We start from the raw sequence: 19,816 nt of genomic DNA, 5'->3' as shown, positions 1-19,816 counted from the left end.
TCTGCCATCTTGTGGAATAAAGGAGCAGCTTCAAGCAAATTTCTTATGTAATTAGCATTAGAATTCCTGCCTGAGGAAGAAAACCTCTTTCCCTGCAGATTAGGATATTAGAATGAATTATGTTATAAGTGAATTGGAATCAGTAGAAATATTGACTGATTTGTTTCTGGCTCATGATACAACTTGAGTGAGAGCAGCAAATTCAGCTTGTTGAGATGTGGTGCCTGAGGGGAGGGGAGCAGCCTCAATTAAATGGGTAAGGACAAAAGAAGAATCTCCTGTAATCTTTCCTTGAAGTACAGCATAGCCTGCAAGATTTGGGGACTGTTAGCACAAGAGGTCCAGGCTGGATACAAACTTCATGGATCAGCACAGCTTTTATGCAGGTACAGAGTGCTGCCTCTGATGAACCCACTTCTCAGAAGGTGGAAAATGAGTCATGGGCCTAAGGGAGAATCAATGCTTATATAGGTTACAGAGAGGTGACTTATTTAAGGAGGACTCATGATACAGGTTTGGGAGAATTTGAAAATTTGTTTTTACTGTACAGTGTTTTTACTTGGAGAAAAATGGAGCGTCTGGGGTTAGCATTCTGTGTTTAACTCTTTCCCTTCGGAGTCCCATTGTAGTGTTACTGGGAAAAGATTTATTTGTGGAAGGATCAATGCTCTGGCTTCCTTTCTAGGGATTTTTTCTGTCACTGGGAAAGAATGCAATGGGAAATGATCAATGCCATCGATATGCTGTTTTTTTTCTTTACTCCCTCTTCCCATGCCACAGTATTTTGGAGTTTGTCATTTTCCATATCCAACAGGGACTCTTTGTGGGAGCTTCCAATTATGAACCAGTCTGGGGAGTCAGGGATTGGCTGATTAGTTATATGTGAAAAGGGGTTCACTAAGAAATCAAGGATGGGGCTGGGTTTGTGGCTCAGCAGTAGAATGCTCTTTTTGCACAGGCGGGGCACTAGGTTGGATCCTCAGCACCACATAAAAATAAATAAACGAAATAGAGGTGTTGCGTCCAACTACGACTAAAAAATAAATATTAAAAAAAATTTAAAAAATAGAAATCAAGGGTGTCAGGACAAGAGTGAGAAATCACAGGGGCAGAGGGGTTTTTGGTTGGAAGAAGAGTGACAGAGTTTAATAGGGAGTTTTGTTGCTAGTTAGTTATGGGATCCAGGAATTGTGCATGCAGTCATTGGACTCTGGTTTGGGGAATGTTGGTGGATTGGAGAGAAATGACCAGCAGCTGAGAAGTTCTGAAAGAGAGTGTGTGATAAGAATAGAAAAGGGTTGACATAATGCAAATGTCAAAATTTTTTTTTTTTTTTTTCTGGCCTCAGGGATCAGTAGAGCTACAGTCTCTTAAACCTTGAGGCTAGGGCCAACCTTGATAAACTAATTCTAATTGTTTGGATGAGAATGTCCTGGGGTGGGGGATATTCCCTTTCCCTGGCTTCTGGTAAAGAAGTCCCAAGGACTCCTTTGTTCTTTTTGTCTGAGTGGAGTGACAGGAAGAAAAGCTTATTAGGGATTGGTAAATAAAGAGTTAAGGATTCCAGAAGAGAATTCTGGAGAGTAGAAATGGTGGAAGAAAAGGAATGGGGAGATGGAAGAAGATCTAAAAGATTCTCTTTTGAGGCTTCCTAAAAGGATTTGGGTATCCAGATGTGAAAATACTGAAAAAGGCCTAAGAGGGAAAGCTTATCTCTTTTAGTAGAAGGTAGGGGAATGTTCTTTAAGGCCTAGAGTCATTCTGCGGGTATTGTATAGGAGTTGGGAGGTCAGTAGGATATGTAACTACTGCACCTGAGGGGAGCAGAGCAGGGTCTTAGATTGAGAGACCTTGTACCCTAGGAGGCCAGGGCATTAAGTAGGGTGTTGCTGATGTTTGGACAATTTGGGGGATGGGCTTCGGAGCAGGAGATCATCTACATGTTGTATGAGATGGCTGGGGGATAAATTTAAGGTGGGCATGTCTTGTTGGAGAGCCTGGCCAAAGAATTAGGGACTATCATGGACGCCCTATGGGAGAAGAGCTGAGGTGAGCTGCTGAGACACATTAGTGCCTGAGTCAGTCCAGGTAAAGGCATAAGTGAGCATCAGCCAGGATGGAGGGGAATAGTGTACAAAGTAGCTTTCAGGTGGAGCACTGAGAAATGTGTGGTGGAGGCTGGGATATGAGATAAGGGTATAGGGACTGGATACTGCAGGGTATGTGGGAACACTTGCCTTATTGATTTTCCTGACCTTCTGTACTAGCCAGAATTTGCTGGGTATTGGGGAAGGGAACATAGTGGTATTTTTTAGTTGGGCATTCAAGAAAAAGGTGGCAGTAAAACCATACGTGTAAATCTATAACATGAAGCGTAATATGTGGTTTGGAGCACCACCTAGTTTCTTTAAAGACTGGTATCTCCTGTCAGCAAGGAAATGACAGATTGGGAAAACATGTTCTTCCTCATGCATGGAAAGATCTTTAATATGTGTGTCTGTTAAAATTAATGATTAAATTTATTTTATAAATACTCTGTTCCTTTTTATGGCTAGTTAGCTATGCACTATATGATTTATATTAAGTAATTCAAAATCTTTGTTTCAGTTAAACGTTTCATCTCAAGGTTGAGAATTTCTAAAAGAGTTAAATGCCATAAGAAACTTTAGGGTTCTTTGGTGTACTTCAGGTCAGTGATTTTATCATTTTCTATTTGGTTTACACATTTACTTTATAAAGTGGGTAGTAAGCAGACACTGTATCTGTTTTGTATTTATAATTTTTAAAAGTTTTTAAAATTTATTTGTTCTTTTTGTATATACATGATAGTAGAGTATATATATATATATATATATATATATATATATATATAACCTTATTTGACATATAAGTATATATATAAAGTATATATATATATATATATATATATATATATATATAAACCTTATTTGACATATAAGGTTTACATGAAGTATAATTTTCCATTCTTTTGTGTTTGTTTGGTGTTGGGGGAGGAGTTTAGAGGAACATCCTTTAATGGTGTATACCTCAGCATACTCCCACACCCAGATTGGAGTGGAGTCAAAGAAGCAGGGATGAGTGAGTGACCCCACAGAGCCTCACATGGCAAAGAGGAAGAGGAAGGTGACCATCAAACAGAAGAGCCAATGGCCTTAAAAGGCATAGGAGAAGAGCTGTTGCTTGAGAGATGGGTTTCTACCCGGGACAGAGATCAATGCCTACCCAGGAAGAGGAGAAAATGAGAGTGGGGGAGGGTGGAGGGCACAGGAAGGTGAGGGGAAGGTGACAGTGAGAGTCTAGCCTGCACATAACCTGGGGATCCGATAGGTAACAATTTGGCAAGTCGAATTGAACTTGGTTGGACACACATTTATATTCTGGTTTAGTTGTCACTGGCATAGCCAGTGGTCAAGCTGGGTTTATAAAGTGGCTAATAAGCAACTACTATAACATTTTTGTATTTCTAATTTCAAATTTTTTTAAATTATTGATTTTTTTTTGTTTATACATGATAGTAGAGTATATTTTGACATATTAGGCATACATGGAGTATAACTTTGCATTCTTTTGTGTTTGTTTGGTCTTGGGGAAGACGTTTAGGGAAACATCATTTCTCCAAACACAGTTCCAAACCAGCCTATGATCTGGTCACACCAACAGTGGCAGCCCTGCCACCAATGAACTTGTCTGCTGAGTCAATGTCCCAGGAGACAGTCCTGTTCTGGAGCTTTTGTCTGGCTATCTGGAGAGGAGCTGGTGTAGGAAGGCTGTTTAGATGAGTCCTGTGGTCTACTCCGGAGGGAGACAGACAGAGGCCTGATTAGACCCCTGGTAAAACAGCGGGTCAGAGCTGGAGAAATAAGCAGTGCCTGGGTGGTCTGCATTTTTTCAGTCTCTCACCTTTAGCCCTTGGTCCCAGTGTCCAACTGCCCAACCCACGTATCCCTAACTTCCCATTCTTGTGGTTGTTTGTGTGGTGCAGTTAACTGGTCATGTATTCACACATGAACACAGAAAACCTACGACCAATTCATTCTACTGCCTTTCCTATTCCCACCTTCTTCCATCCCTTCATTCCTCTTTCTCTAATCCAATGAACTTCTACTCTTCCCTCCCCCATCCCCCAACATTCTGTGTTAGCATCTATGCATATCACAGAAAATTCAGCCTTTGGCTTTTGGGAGATTGGCTTATTTCTCTTAGCATGACAGTCTCCAGTTCCATCCCTCGACTGGCAAATGCCATGATTTCATTCTTCTTTATCACTGAGTAATATTCCATTGTACATAGATACCACATTTTATTTATCCATTTATCTGTTAAAGGGCTCTGTTGGTCCCATCATTTAGCTATTATGAATTGAGCTGCTGTAAACTTGAATGTGTCAGCATTAGTATAGTATGGTGATTTTAAGCCCTTTGGGTATATGCCATTCAACAAACATGTACTGATCAGCTCTTATTTTTGAGACACTGTTTAAGACATGGGACACATGGAAATGAACAACATATGAGAAAATTTTGTGCTCTCGAGGGTCTTACATTTTAGGAATTGCCGGGCAAGGGAGTGATGGAAAGTCTAAACCATAAAGACAACGAAGAATTAAATTACAAAATGTATTGAAAGGTTCACAACAGTACAGGAGATGTAGTCCCTGGTGAAGGGAATCAGATGGAAGGAAGGGAGAAACCCTGAGAGGTGCTTGCAGTGTAGTCAGACAAAGCCTCATTGAAAGGTACAATTTGAGAAGAGGCTTGAAGGAGGTGAGGAGTGTTTTTTAGGCTTGGAACAGCAAGTGGGCTCAGGGGGTCTGGGGTGGAGTGATTGAAAGGGAGCATAGCAGTGGATCAGGCAGAGCCAGAGTCTGTAAAGCAGTACAGCCTGTTTTTGTGAGTAAAGTTTTATTAAAACAGAGCTAATCCATGTGTTCTCCTATTTTGCGTGGCCACGTTCATGCTACAAGTGCAGAGTGGAGCTGTGCAGACAGAGACAATCTGGCTCACAGACAGTTATGTATTCACCATCTATCTGTCTTTTTATGGAAAACGTGTGTATCCCCTATCATGGGGATAGAAAGGCAGTAAATGGTTAGGGATTATGCTACAGCAGAAATGGAGGAATGGAGTTAGAAGTGGGTAGGTTTTAGATGTGATGTGAAGAGAGGGCAGATGAAATTTACTAAAATTCCGAGTGTGTAATTGGGAGAGAGAGAAAGGAATCAAAGGATGTCAAAGGTTTCTGGCCTGGACAACTGGAAAGATGATGCTAAGGAAGACAAGGAAACTGTGTATAGACCCGACACCCCACCCCCACCCACAGGGGAAGGAGAGCAAATAGGAGATTCCTTCTCAAATGTGTTCAGAAAGAAAATACAAAGAAAAGAAAAAGACACATTTGGACTAGAGGCCATGTCCCCATTCTTCACCTGTCCCGCAGACTACTCCCTCTTCCTGTGGCCAGATGTCCCTCCCCCATGAACCTTGAGATTGCTTCTCACTCAAACACCAACATAGCAAGCAAAGACACCAGGTGCCATGGTCTTTACAGGGGACTCACAGTCTGCCTTAGTCTTAACTAGTTTGGGGGAAATGAAGCTCTGCTTCAGGGAACTGAAACCTGCAACGTTCTCAATTTAAAATAATTATGTTATCCATGAAGATTTCAGAAAGATGCAGGCAGAATTGTAGTTTGGAGTCTCCCAAAACAAAGAGAAGAAAAAGACATGTTTGGCCTAGAGGCCATGGAAATAGATGAAAGAAAGCCAAACCCTGGAGTAGCATTTACCACAAAAGTAGAGAACACAGTGTTCCCTAGGAACCTCAGAACAAAAGGATAGGGCCAACCACCAGCAGGAGGCACCAGACCTGCCTGGCAGCAGCACTTGCACCAGAGGAAATGGGAGACAGGAGGCTTTCAAAGCTCTAGCAGGCATTCCTGCAAAGCACTGTGGGCCAGCAGGAGAAGAGCAGCTGAAACTGAGAGGAGTTCTGGCCAACCCCAAAGTGAGTGCAGTAGGTGTCCTACAAAATGTACTATACGTTGTATAATCAATATGGTACAACAGCTATTTACATAGCATTTACATTGTAGTTATAATAAGTAATTAGAGATGATTTAGATAATTTGAATGTGTGCAGTCTCTCTTCGACTCTGTGGAATTTGATGTCTTTGAGGGGTCCTGGGTGCAATTCTCTGTGGAAACTGAGGAGCAGCTGTAAGTACAAATGTCCCACATTCAAATCGGAAGGGCTGACGCTGTCCAGCCCCTAAACTCTCTTGAAAAATGAACAGCCAATGCTCCTTTTCAGGACAAGGCCTCACCCAGAGGAGAAATCGCTGGGAGGAACAATAGACACAAAGGATAAAACTCCCTGTGTAAACAGCCAGAAAGTTTTAGAAAATAAGTCGACATGTTTTTAATACTTCAAGAAGTAAGAGGAGGAGAAGGAGGAGAGCAAAGGGAAAATGGGGACGGACAGAACTGGAGGGAAGAAGAAGAGGTGGAGGAAGGAGAGGTGGAAGTTGTCGTACCGTCACATAAGAAACTCTATCCTCAACCATACTTTTACAAAGAAAATGAATTTTGCATAAAAGTGCATAGCAAGAAAAGAAGGAAACCAAATCCCAAATAAAGGTATTCTAAGAAACAGGAGAATAGCATCCTCTCAGACGACAAAAACAAGTCAGAAAAGAACCCCCCAAGCACATCAGATGGTAGCCCACTCTTTCAAAACTAGCTAAAAAACAGAAGGCCAAGCAATGCAAAATAGGACAGAACATGAGAGGGGAATGGAAAATTATATCATGGATATAGCTTTCTGTTTGGGATGGTGAAAAGTTTTGGATTTGGATAGTGAATAATGCTTGAACAACATTGTGCATCTACTTAATGCTGTAGAGTTATCCACATAAAAATGGTTGAAATGTTGAGTTTTATGTTTCATAAAAGAAAAGAACAACATAAATGGAGATTAGATGAGATATGGTAGAAATCAACATAACTAAAAGGGAAAACATGAATGAACATAATAGATGTCTAAAAAGAAAGAATAATGAATTTTTTTTTTAAAAAAGGAAAAACATGATAAAAAATATCCTAGAGACCTGGTAAATAGGAAAAGCAAGAAAGCCAGGCAAATTCTACAAAGAAGAATGCAAATACGCATAGGAATTTAATATGTCATAAAGGTTACATTTGAAATCCGTAGGTCAGATAATTTAACAAATTGTGATACATATATTTTGGGGTCAAATATCTCTGGAAGTTTCCAAAATGTGGGAAAAGGTGATGTCTCCTGTGGGAAGAGTGGTGAAGATGGTGACTGGCAGTTTTGAGGGAATGGGTAAAAGCTGTTGGGGCTGCTGGGTCCTGCAGCTGTTGGCAGGTTGCTCTTTGCACATGCGCACTCTGCTTGCGTTGGGTGGAGATGGAAGCCAAGGAGTGATGTTTTCCTTGTGAGCTTCGGTTCATGGCAATGGTCCCTGAAGACAGCATCTGCCAGAATCAATGGAAGAGGACCTGACAGGCTTCTCAGTTCAGTATTTAACCCCCTTTCAAGTGTGATCTCTCTCCTTCACCCTCTACCCCAACGTCTCTATGGTGTGCTCTAAAAGCCAGGTTGGCTGCCTGCAGGGGGCCCTTGCCAACACTGAGGACTTGAGGACACAAGCCTCAGATTGAGGCCTTGCTTCTCAACCATTAGTAAAGTGTCAGAGTGGTACTGGCCTTGTGTGTGAAGGTTCATTCAAGTAGTGCCTCTCTGCTGCCCTGGTGCATGGGTGTTGAGTCAATGGTGATTTATTCCAGGCCATGTTCTGGGTGGGCCTCATGCTGCTGAGTTCACTTGGCCAAGTTCCAGTTATCAGCTTCCCTCAGGGTAACTGAGAACCCTGTAACACCCCTGGTAGATTCCCCGTGTTTTGTATTCACCTTTCCCAGCTAGGATCTTAAGTGACCCAATCATGGTGGGGATGTGCCCTGAATCTTATTTTTGAAAATGCCATTCAGGTATACCAAAACTCAGCCATTCTCCATGAGAGTTTTTTGTTTGATTTTTGCATTTCTTCTGGTCAACCTGAACCCGTCTCCTATCATTTTCAACTTGCTTGACATTTTATCATTTTAACCCTCGTTTCAAACATTGTGTTATTGGTCAGCCATTTTGCCAATTCCTGATTCTTCCAGTAAACCCATACATCTGTCTTCTTTTTGCCTTCCTAGTGCTGGATGACATGCCTTCCTCTTTCCCCCATTCCTAGCCTTTACTTCTATTATCCTGGCCAAATTTGAGTTCCTTTCTTCTCATGTAGGCTGTGATCCACACCGCTACCAAAATAAACCACATTTAACAGCCATTCAAACTCAAAATTCCTGTTTATTATCTATTAATCAATTCCATTACATTTCTTTATTCAATTTTATTAAGTTTTAAAAGTATATTGGAATGAGTACATATTCATATGTCTATGAGGACAAATGTTTGATAGCCCAGTGGTAACACAAGGCCTCTTTATTATCTATTAACCAATTCTATGGAATTTCTTCCTTCAATTTGACTAAACTTTAAAAATATATTAGAGTGAATACATTTGTATCTTTGTATCTACATATTTATAAAATTTATATCTACACATGTGGAAAACTATGTGATGCCCAAGCAGTACCAGGAAGCATCTTTATTACTTATCTCTCAAACAATACTATTACATTTCTTTATTCAAGTATATTAAGTCTTAAAAATATATAAGTGAACACTTTTGTATCTATGTACCTCTCTGTATATATACGTATAAAACTATTTGATATTCAAATGGCAATATAAAGCCTCTTTATTACTTACCCTCTAATCAATACTATAGCATTTCTTTATTAAACTATACTACCTTTTCAACTATGAATAAATTCTCATGTATCTATCTATGTGTATATGAGAACACTATTTGGTACCCTTGTAGTACCGAAAGGCCTCTTTATTTTCTAACAATTCTCAGTGGTACCAGAAGGCCTCTTTATTATGTATTAGTGAATAATATTACATTTCTTTGTATAAGTTTATTAAACGTTGAAAGCATCTGAGAATAAATAAATGTGTATCACTCTATCTAGATATATGTGGAAAACTATTTGGTCCCTAAGTGGCACCACTGATCTTAGCAGCTCTTACATTGTGTAGCCATAGTAGCGAGAAATCTCCATCTCTCTTTCCCTCTCAATGAAACACTGCACTCTCCCCAAAGCAGTGTACTTGGCAGCATTCTCACGCTCTTGTTGAGCCTTCTTCTTCATGGCTTCCCGCTCTGGCCTCTGCTGTTTGGTGATGGGAGTTGATACTACTTGCCCAGCAACATTGGGTTTCCTCCATGGAATTGGTTGTAAGGCAAAGTCTTGGAGGAGATATTGGTTTTGAGGCTTGGGCGGTTGTGACTGGGGCTTGGTCCCAACCCTGGGAATGGGTTGCCAATGAAGAGAAGTACAAGATGATGTTTTGTAGGGTGCAGGCCCAGAAGCAGCAGACCAAGGGACACTAGGCTGGGTAGAAGCGCTCACACGTGACTGAATGGCATGAGTCAAAACGGGGTGAGCTGGCTTGGCAGGACGAATCCAAGATGGGTTGGCAGTAGCTGGTTGGGATGTGTTGACTGCCATGGGTTGAGCTGAGCTAGCAGGGCCAGGCTGGGCAGGGTAAGCCCCAGTGGGTCTCCGTGAGGCCAGAGACTGTGGCCTCCTATTGATTACTGGTCGAGGTGGAGGTTTCTCCTGGGTCAGAAAAGGCAAAGGTACCAATTTGACCTTCCCAGGTGGTGGAGGCTCATAAATGGATGGAGCGGGACCCTCTCCTTCAGCACTGATATCTGGATTCTGGGCTTTGACTTGTGATTTCTCAGGACCCTTAACCACCAGCCTTGGTTTCATAGCTGGGCATGTACGGGGGTCTTGGGTACTGCCTGAGTTTCCCGGGGCCCGGGAGGAAGAGAGCCCAGTTTTCTTGTCATTCTTCTTCCCCAGTGCGTGGAAAACCTGCACCGACTCCACCATGTGCATGCCGAGACAGCTCCGAGGCTTTTTAAAGGACTCCTGGCAAAGCTCAGGTTGGTTCCTCTTCCGCTTTAGTTTGGGCACAGTTGGCTTCTCTTCCGCCTGGACTCTGTTGCCTGGCTGCTTCCTCTCCTCGGCTTTCTTGGAATTTTTTTCCCTGGTTCTCTTGGTCTTTTCCTGCCCATGGCCCTTAGCCTTGCTGTTCCTGCTGGATGCAGCTTCCTGAGCTTTGCTGTTAGAGTGCTTGGCTGTGTGCACATTGGCCCTACTGCTGTCTGTATCCCTGTGAGCAACTTCTCCTCCTAATGCACCCTCTAGGTCCCTTAGCTGCATTTTGGCCTGAGGAGTTCCATGAGGAGACTCTGAGGCTTTATGTTTTTTGTTCCTCACTGGATCACTAGGACCCTTTAAGGCACTTGTGATTTCCTGCCCCTGATTCACCATGATGGATCTGGTGTCATTGGAATTTGTTATTGTGGGACTCTCAGCTTGGTCAAGGTCTTTCAAGGAATCGAAAAGCTCAGGAAGTTGAATATCCCCCAGCAGTGCAGTGAGGTCTCCAAAACAACTGCTAAATTCAGTCCCATTTTCAAGTGTGCCTTGGTCCTCAAGACTCAAGCTACTCCTTTCTAGAAGGGTATTTTCAGAATGTGGCTTCTCCTCTTGGTCCAGAGGACCAACGGAGGCCAGAAGCCGGTGGATTTCTGGGATGTCTAAAGGGAGTAGTGGAGGATCCTGGTTCTCCATGGCAATTTGGTAGGCATCCAGCGGCTCTGTGAGCATGGTGTTAATCTCACACAAATTCTTAATCTCTGTTTGTTTCTGGCTTTGATTTGGGGGCAATGCCAAGAAATCAGTGGAACTCTGGACTGGAGTGATTGTGGAAATGTCCCCAAGTTCAGTTTGTGAGTTTTTCTCACTTATTTGGCTTTTTCTGTTATTGCAGATGTATGAGAATTCTGGAGGCTGTGGAAGACAAAATGTCTGACTTGGAGGTTGCAATCCCAAGGAAGCCTCCATCCCTAGGGAAGTTTCCATCCCTGCAAAGGAATCAAGGACGATGGTAAGTAGGATGCTCCCCCTTCCCAGCTACACACTATTCAGGGAAACCACCAACTGTGGAGAAAGCATTTCTATTAGCTCTTTTAAAGGACCACTGACAGATATCTGTTAAGAGTTGCATATTAGTTACAGGTGATCCCTTGAAGTCTTACTTTTGGGCTGGTTCATCACCATGGCAGCATGGGTTTCTGGTAGAGCACTTGTCTCCTCTGTGGGAAACCCAGAAAAACTCTTTCATGAAGTCTCTCGTTCTCATATAGGGGCCTCTCAATTCTCTCCACTCTCCCCAGAATGTAAGAACACTTAACACCATGAACTAGGAGAGGGTGGAGCTGTTGCTCATGAGATCAATGTGAATGGTCGTGGGTTTTGGACTCCTGCTTTGGGCAGCATCTCTACATACAGAGGTTAAATCCTGCAGTCAATTAAGGGACAATTAAACTGTCACACCCTGATATGTGTTGATGTATTTTTCTAAACCAAAGTACAATTAGGGAAATATATTTATAGTGTGGTTGTGCAGCTGGACTGAGTGCAAAAATAGTGAACAGCCGCTTCCTTCCGTGTGCTCCTAGAGGTCTCTTAAATGCATGGGTGGCCATTATGCTGTGCTGCATGCTTCTCTTACAGAGTCTGAAAATGGGGACTGCTGAACAAGATTGTGGTTAAAATCTCAGCACTTGAATTCTAGGGATGTGTGGACGCACAATTACCAGCTGAAAACTGGACCCTCCATTCGAATGGTAATCTTATTCCTTCCCCTTTTTGCTGTTTGTACTCACCTTGAAAATTTGTTCCTTCTATACTCTGAGTGGACACAGAGTAGTAGGTCACAGGTGTAGGGACTGATGGTAGGGCATTTGTGGGCTGAACTTCCTTTAGCACTGTCACCATTTCTGGTTGAGGGGCAGCGGCACTACTTCCTGCATATGGCACAGAGCCATAGGATTGCAGGCAGGGCCAATGTTCTCCAGAGAGCAGAGTCCCCAGAGAGCTTTGATCATAGTAGTAGACCTGGCTTCCTTCTTGGTGGGGTAGTGAGAGGCAATGTCCTTGATTTGGAATCTGAGGTAGTGTCACCTGGACAAGCCTACCCGATAGTAGTGGATACCCAGGGATCATGACATTGGCTTCGGAAGTTTTGTCATCCTGGAATGCCATAGATAGGGAAGAATCTGCTGTAATCTGCCTTAACCTGACAGTCAGATTAAAGTCCCTGAGTGAAGATGAGCTCTTTTCAGCACTTCCTGGGATATACCACTCAGAGATACTTGGACAGGGGGCAGGTGCCATGGGAGTCTGGTTCCGGCCAGTAACCCCAGACACCATGGCTGTGCTAGCATGTTGATAAAGGGAGGCACTGCCCATGAGTGGCTGGAAGGAGGTGCCACAGGTTGAGGGCAGTAACCATGCTGAAGTGGCAGCTGGAGCAGAGGCTCTGGAGAAGTTGCAGACACTTCCTGTCAGGGAAGCTGCATTGGTCACCACAGGAAGAGAGAGCTGCAGAGAATCAGCATTTCCATGTAAAGAAGAATTTTGGAAATTTTCTGTAGGAAGAAGAGGGTGGTGAAAATATTGATGAGACAGGCAGATTCTTACAATAGTCAAGAAACAATGACATCTTACTGTTGTAGTAATCAGGAGGGCCCTGATTTCAATAATCATTGAGAGACCCCAAATCACTCCATTTAGGATGGCTGCAAGTACTCTTCTGATTACCTGCCTTTTCTCTCAAATTGGGCACAGAAGTCCCAAGTGGTCTGCTTCACACATTGTTCCCTATAAGCATCCTTCTACCTGTCCTACCTTTCCTTTGAGCCTGCACTAGTATTGACTCCTGAATTGGCCCTAGAACTGAAGTATTTTCGAACTCAGAGAAAACCCCAACATTACCAGTTAGCAAATGAGTACACCAAGGGTCAGGGAAGTGAGACTGACTTTTTCAGAATCCGCAACAGATTATGGAAACTTTCTCCCTGGCCAGGACTCTTGTTCCAAAGACCAGAAATCTGGAGATACAGAAATTTGTTTTTCCCTGTTCATAGAAAATCGTACTGATATCACCACAGTGATCTTTAGTATCTCCTTTTGTTTGTCCAGGTCACATGATATTTCCTAGAGTTCAGTTTGACCATCCAAATGATAATTTAAGCGTCATTCTTTGCCCTCTTTCAGCCTAACTGCTGATCCTACATGAAAATGACTACCTGAAATTCAGTTTCTCAAGAAATGCTTCTTGAAAGAAATTGAAACATGCGAGGCCCTGGGTTCAATCCTGAGCACCATGTAAAAATAAATAAAATAAAAGTATTGTCTTGAGCTACAACTGATAAATAGGTATTACAAAAAGTTTCATTTGGAGGGAGTTACAGTATGTTCTGTAAAGATAGAAGCAAAAGTCAAACACAGCTCAGAACTAAAAGGAATGACTACGTAGTAATGAACATATGGATATGAGCAAAAGTGAGTGTATATGAAATTTGCTAAGAAATGAGTTCTGTTATCATGCATACAATATTATGAAAGTGAATGTTTCTCTTTGATTTTAGTGAATACTCTTAATCAAAACAAAGCTCATAATTGAAGGTGAGTTTGAATGCATTCTCAAGCTGTACATATAGACAGAGAAACTATACTAAAAATGTGTGTAATTTTAAGTAAAGTGAACACAAATTTGAAGTAAAGTGAACACAAATTTAAGTAGGGTGAACAGATGGGTAGCCACGTGGAGAAGCGAAAACTAAAGCCAAAACCCATGATGAATCTGGGCATGCTGTGGTGGGCCTCTGGTCCCAGCACCCGGGAGCCTGAGGCAGTGGGATTGCAGGAAACCAGGAATTCAAAGCCACTCTGGGCAATTCAGCAAGATCCTATCTGAGAAAAGAAATAAAATATCCTGGAGATATAGCTTGTGTAGCATGCTTGCCTAGCATTCATGAGACCCTGTGTTCAATCCTCAGAACTGGAAAGAAGAGAAGAAAATAAGAAAGAAAGAATGAATGAGAGGAAGGAAGGAAGGCATAAGGAGCAAGGCAGGGAGGGAAGGAGAGAGAAATGGAGGGAGTGAGGGAAAGAAGAAGGGAATGAGGACAGAAGGAAGGACGAAAGAAATTTTGTACATACTAGAGAAAAAACCAATAAGTGTAAAGTCATTACTGTTCTTGTTTCTCTTCCTCTAAGGATTACCAACACCAAATAAAAGACATTAATTCCACTAGGTAGATATTTCAATTAATATAAACACATTTTCTGATAATCCTTTTGATTATTCAAAAAACAGAAAAAATGCTTTAACAAAATCATAGAAGCCTGGTTTATTATCACATTTAGAGAAAAGTCTTGTCCCTAAAGTCTGAGAAAACCATCACAGTATAATAAAATAACAAATTTAAAACAATTTTTGTCTTTTATTCTGACATTTTCTTCTCCCATTTATATTAATACAAAAATGTTTGAGCTACCTTACACCCCAGCCCCAAACAATTATTTGAAATGTAGACAAAACAAAACGTCTTCACATAGTTATTTAAATAAACTTGGAATTAGAGATGTGAGCTTGAATTTTTATTCTTACACAGTTCTTTCTTTCGGTTCTTAGATTTAGAAATCATCAATGACCATTTGTATATTGTCTGTTTTAGAAAAAAAAAAAAAACTGTTGTAAAGATGGAAAACAGCTTCACCTTGACAGCTTATATCACACAAAGGAATGTGTCCTTCTGATGCAGGTTTGGACAAAACATGTTTTAGAAATCACTGTAGTTTAAAAATCAGAACAAAATAGGACACGGAAATTGCCATTTCCCCAGCTCTGTCTAGAACCACTTTCCTTGGCATGTTTGGAGGAAGAATCATTTCTAAAACATACTTCTAAAATGTTCATGTTCAAACTGTCAACATCATCTGTGTTGAAAGCGATCATAGAAGAACTCTAACAGCCAAGTGTGACTTTTCTGATAACCTGCTTACCCCAGTGATACCCTCATTCAAGTCTTAGTTTCCTTGCTGGTCTGTTAATCTAAACATTCTCTAAACCAGCCTCTGGGAACATTCACTCTATGCTGTCTGTTGGTTTAAATAAAATCTTTGCTTTTCTTCCACATCCATCCCAACCAACCTCTTTTTTTCTCAACAACATCATTCTCTTCATCTCTATTTTTCTAACATTTTCTTCTCCTTTATTTTTATATTTTCTTCCTCCGCCGAGTTCCTATTGCCGTGTGCTTAAACAGTCACAAACTTGCTTTCCCAAGAACATCTGCCTCCTTACAGCCCTGTCCTCCTGCTCCTCTCTCCCTATTTCTCTTTTCACCTAGTTGAAACAGAAAACTCCCAAATATGTGAATGTCCCTTTTATGAACGGCACTAAATTTGAAATACTGAAGTAGAAATCTTTTTGAAGGGAAACTGTTACAGAGGAAACCTCTTGGTTTCCACCCTGCCTAGGTTTTGTCTCTTTCAGTTGAAACAACACAACCATGAAATCGGATTTCATTCTCTATAAACACGCCCCTCAAGATGCAAGAAAAGTAAGGGACCAGAACATGGGCAATCTGTTATCCTCATGTAGCAAATCAGGAAACAGATTTTGTGAGAGAGTAAGATAGTCCAGTTCTATACCTAGTACATGTCAAATTCCAAATGAAATTAGGTGTCCAGATTTCTAGTTCCATCCTTTCCCCTATTATTCTTAGCTCTTTTGACTCCATTAGTAAATTGAGGCAGGTAAAAGTCTAATAAAAAGCTTTAAAAAGTTTCTTTACTCACCTGACATGGTCAGAGAAGAGGTCACATCAATTGTAGATACAAAGGATGAGGAGATCACCCTAGAGGATGCGTGGGTGGCTGAGGCTAGAGAATGCATGTTTCCCAGTATGGAGTTCACTGGTCACTGTTTACTGGCCACACTAATGACTGGTTACTGGTCACTGGTCACTGGTCACTTGCGATGATTCAAATTTGTTTACAACTACATGGCAAGCCTAAGATTCTAGCAGGTGGCAGTAGGTTTGGTGGGAGAATGATGTCACAAACCTGGCCGTTTAAAGGTATGAAGTAGCCAATAGAGTGGTCAGACTCCGAAGGAGAAGGTGGGATTGGGTGGGGAAAATGACAAGAGAGTTGATTGGGTGGAGAAAGTGACAGGAAAGTTATAATAGAAACTAAATGGCTCAGTTCTGGTAGGTGAGCCCTGCAGGAGGGACATAATGGGCTCACCCCATGGCTCCCCTCCCCCAGGCTCTTGTGTTAGGGATATCATCTCTGTGTTCCTCTTAAATGTTCATTAAAATATTATGAATATGTTATAAATTATGTTTCACACTATAAGAGGTAATAGTAATACATTACTTTATTAACATATGCAGTTAATATCCCTGGAGATGGAAGAAAGAGACATCTAGGTTGAGCAAGTATAGTGGTTCTGGAACCACAGAAGTTGATTTGATTATTGAAGTTACTGCAGTATTCAAGGATTCAGAAAGGGGTTAAAAAGTTGTTTTTTTTTTTTCCCTATTTGTAGATGGACCCAATACTTTTATTTTATTCATGGGTCAAGTCCAGTGCCTCACGAGTGCTTGGCTAACATTCTACCACTGAGCCACAATCCCAGCCCTAGGGGGAAGTTCCTTGAGTGCATTCTCTGGGGAATGATGTGGCCCAAGATTCTCTTTAGTTTCTCCTAGATCCCTGTTTTCTTTGGCCTGGGCTGGGCCAGGTTAGACTGGTAACTCTCTTCTGCTCTCCTTCCCCCATCCCTCTTCATTGTAGACATTTTTTCATGGACAAGCCTTGAGTCTGCATTCTTGTACACATTGATATTACTTTATTTTAACTTGCAGAAGCAGGGGTCTTTTTTTCTGTGAGTTGATTCTTTGAAAAATGAACTCTGAACAATAGCAGAAACTCTAGAGAGGTGGAAGACTTAGTTGCCTGTAAAATTTCCCTCTCTGGAGTTTTGTTGTACTCCTTTAACTTATAACTCCCTGAGGACAGCTCCTTGGCCATGTAGACTTTGTGCCATCAGCCTCTTTCATATGTGAGAGGCACTGAGGATCCTCTCTCTCTTCTCATGTAAGAGGATCCAGTGTGGCAGTTACTGTGACTTCCTCCCCCATGCAAACAGCCACTATAGAATCTTGGGCTTCTCACATTCTTTGTCTTGCATGTTTGGGTGGCAGGCCAGGAGAAAAGTTAGAACATTAAGAGAACATAAAAAAGTATGGATAACATAAATAAAGGAGAGGGTAACATGGACTTTTAAATTTTAACTTTTTGTTAGAAACAAGTTAACTCATTGAGGTCTCATTTTGTGTTAATAAAAGAGGCAATTAATTTTTTTTTTTTTTTTTTTTTTTTTTTTTGCTGAGTGGACGGGTCCTTGGAATTTAAACCAGGGACACTTTCCCATTACCTCACATCCCCAGCCCTTTTTATTTTTCTTTAGAGACAGGGTCTCACTATGTTGCTTAGGGCCTGATGGATTTGTGTAGACATGCAAAGAGAGGCTTGTGGAAAAAGCATTGTGGTTATGCTGTGCACCCAAGTAAGAGGTGTGTCTGTTCAGCACAACTTCATCTAAATTGCTTTTGCTTTTGATCCCCTGGAGAGTGTTAGTTTCACCACTTTCTCTTGTAATGTGATAAAGTCAGTCAGGACTGAATTGGTAATAATATATATATATGAGTACTGAGCTGGTTTGGGGGAGTACAACTGGGATTTATTCATTTTTCTTGGTGGTAACCTTTTTTTTTTTTTTGTGGTGGTGGGGGTTTACCAGGGATTGAACTCTACCACTGAGCCACATCACCAGCCCTATTTTATGTTTTATTAGAGACATGGTCTCCCTGAGTTGCTTAGCACCTTGCCATTGCTGATGTATGCTTTGAACTTGCGATCTTCCTGCCTCAGTCTCCCAAGCTGCTGGGATTATAGTCGTGTGTTTTTTAAAAAAATAATATTCTGTTAGTTGTCAATGGACCTTTATTTAACTTTTGGACTTCCTTAGAGACAGTGAGTAGATAGTGTGATTCACAATGTCAAGAACCCACAGGAAATCAAGCGCATATATAGAAAAAATTGCTCATAAATAAAGATAAATATTGCATTTACAGGCCTATTTTTCCCATCTCTTACACTGCTAATTATGGAATATATATATATATATATATATATATATATATATATATATATCTTTTTGCTGGTTGTGTGTGGGATAATTCTTAGCTAAGAGGGATTGTGAAATGTTTGGTGGTATAAAGATATGGCTTGGAGTATGTCAACTTTTTCAGGGTATATATTTTTTCTTTTTATCTCAGTTGCATACCTCAGATAGCTTGCTTTTATAATACTGGCATGTAATGTGAGACTAAGAACTTTTTCAGGGTATATATTTTTTCTTTTTATCTCAGTTGCATACCTCAGATAGCTTGCTTCTATAATACTGGCATGTAATGTGAGACTAAGAACATACAGTGAGTATCTGTAAGCCAGATTATTCCTTATGTTCTCTTAGGAATCAAGGGTATCCCCAGCTACTATAGGTTAAGGAGATGGAGATGATGGAGACGGGTGCAGACCTCATGAATTCAGCAAAGCCTTTATTCAGCTATGGAGTCAGGCATCAGATGGGCAGACTTTTTGGTTAGAAATGGCTGCTGGTCTGGGTTTATATAGGTTACACACTGGGAGGTAACTTACCCATTGAAGGCTTTAACAGGACGTGGGCATTCAGGAAAAAGGTTGCAAAAACTAGAAATTTGTTTTTATTGGCAGTGTTTTCATAGGGCCAAAATGGAGGGTGCATTGTCCTATCCCTGAGAATGGATATATTGGGAAAGGACCAATTCTTGCCCTTTTCCAGGGATTTCTTGTCACTGAGTGATGTTTGCTTCCTTCCCAGGGATTTTTATGTCACTGGGAAAAAAAGTATTGGGAAAGGATCAATGTTATCAATGTTCTGGTTTTCCCTCCGTCCCTCTTCCTAGGCCACACTGTTTTTGGGTTGTCATTTGCATATGTTTTATTCCAGACTCTGAAAAGTCATAATGAATAGTGGCAATGATTTCAGATCTGGTTGCTTCTTGGTGAGAAACGGTGAAGAAGGAGGACCCCTTCTCTCAGAGTTCTGGAAAAGAACATGGGTTCTCTTGTGGTTGAGGCTTAAGAAGAGTATATGTGGGAGTAGACTTGGGGCTCAGGCACAGTCCTCCTTTTGTGGTTTCAGAAATTTGGACTGTATTCTGGAGAGGGCTTGAGCCAGACAGGTCACCTCATTAAGAAAATGTTTTTTTGTACACAATTAAGAACAGGGATAAGAAAGGCTATTATAATAAAGGTGAAGATTAACAGATTTGTTAGTTCTAGGAAAACAATTTTAGCAGGTCCTATCATTGGGGAGCCTATTTCCCTTAATGAAGGCCATTGTATCCCTTTCAAACTTAGGGTGCACTTTCCATGATCTCAGGAGTTCGGGTCCTTTGGAGCATTGCAAGGATGATTATTGTTGGAACCATATTTTCCTGATGGTTTAATCATTTCCAACCTGCTTGAAAGACTGTGCAGAACTAGAATAGAAATGAACTCTATAGTTATAGCTAGTAGCCCAGGTATATGTGTAGAAAAGTATTTCAAAGAGTTGAGGGAAGAAATCCCCTTAGCTAAACTGCCCCAAATTTCTTCTCAAAAGTAGATGTTTTT

The 19,816-nt window shown here is 41.2% G+C and overlaps 1 protein-coding gene across 1 annotated transcript; it reads right to left on the bottom strand.

The window, feature by feature from the left end:
* Nucleotides 1-9,181: 9,181 nt before the first annotated feature.
* On the bottom strand, nucleotides 9,182-15,983 carry LOC144249679 (uncharacterized protein C2orf78-like). The gene is made up of 3 exons (XM_077791818.1): nucleotides 15,887-15,983; nucleotides 11,902-12,666; nucleotides 9,182-11,097 (listed from the first exon to the last, which is right to left on the bottom strand). The coding sequence occupies exons 1-3, from the start codon at nucleotides 15,981-15,983 to the stop codon at nucleotides 9,182-9,184; spliced, it is 2,778 nt and encodes a 925-aa protein (XP_077647944.1).
* Nucleotides 15,984-19,816: the final 3,833 nt, after the last annotated feature.

The sequence above is a fragment of the Urocitellus parryii genome, chromosome 12 (genome assembly GCF_045843805.1).
Source record: "Urocitellus parryii isolate mUroPar1 chromosome 12, mUroPar1.hap1, whole genome shotgun sequence".
Classification (NCBI taxonomy): domain Eukaryota; kingdom Metazoa; phylum Chordata; class Mammalia; order Rodentia; family Sciuridae; genus Urocitellus; species Urocitellus parryii.
Note: the sequence above shows the minus strand (reverse complement) of the source record. Positions and strands in the feature narration are given on the sequence as shown.

Bases quoted from the DNA above. Each gene is read 5' to 3' on its own strand.
- LOC144249679 (XM_077791818.1), bottom strand. From the start codon at position 15,983: ATGCATTCTCTAGCCTCAGCCACCCACGCATCCTCTAGGGTGATCTCC. The intron at 12,667-15,886 runs GTGAGTAAAGAA...TTCTTCCTACAG, and splicing joins CTCTTCTCTGACCATGTCAG to AAAATTTCCAAAATTCTTCT. The intron at 11,098-11,901 runs GTGAGTACAAAC...ATTCCTTTGCAG, and splicing joins AGAAGGAACAAATTTTCAAG to GGATGGAAACTTCCCTAGGG.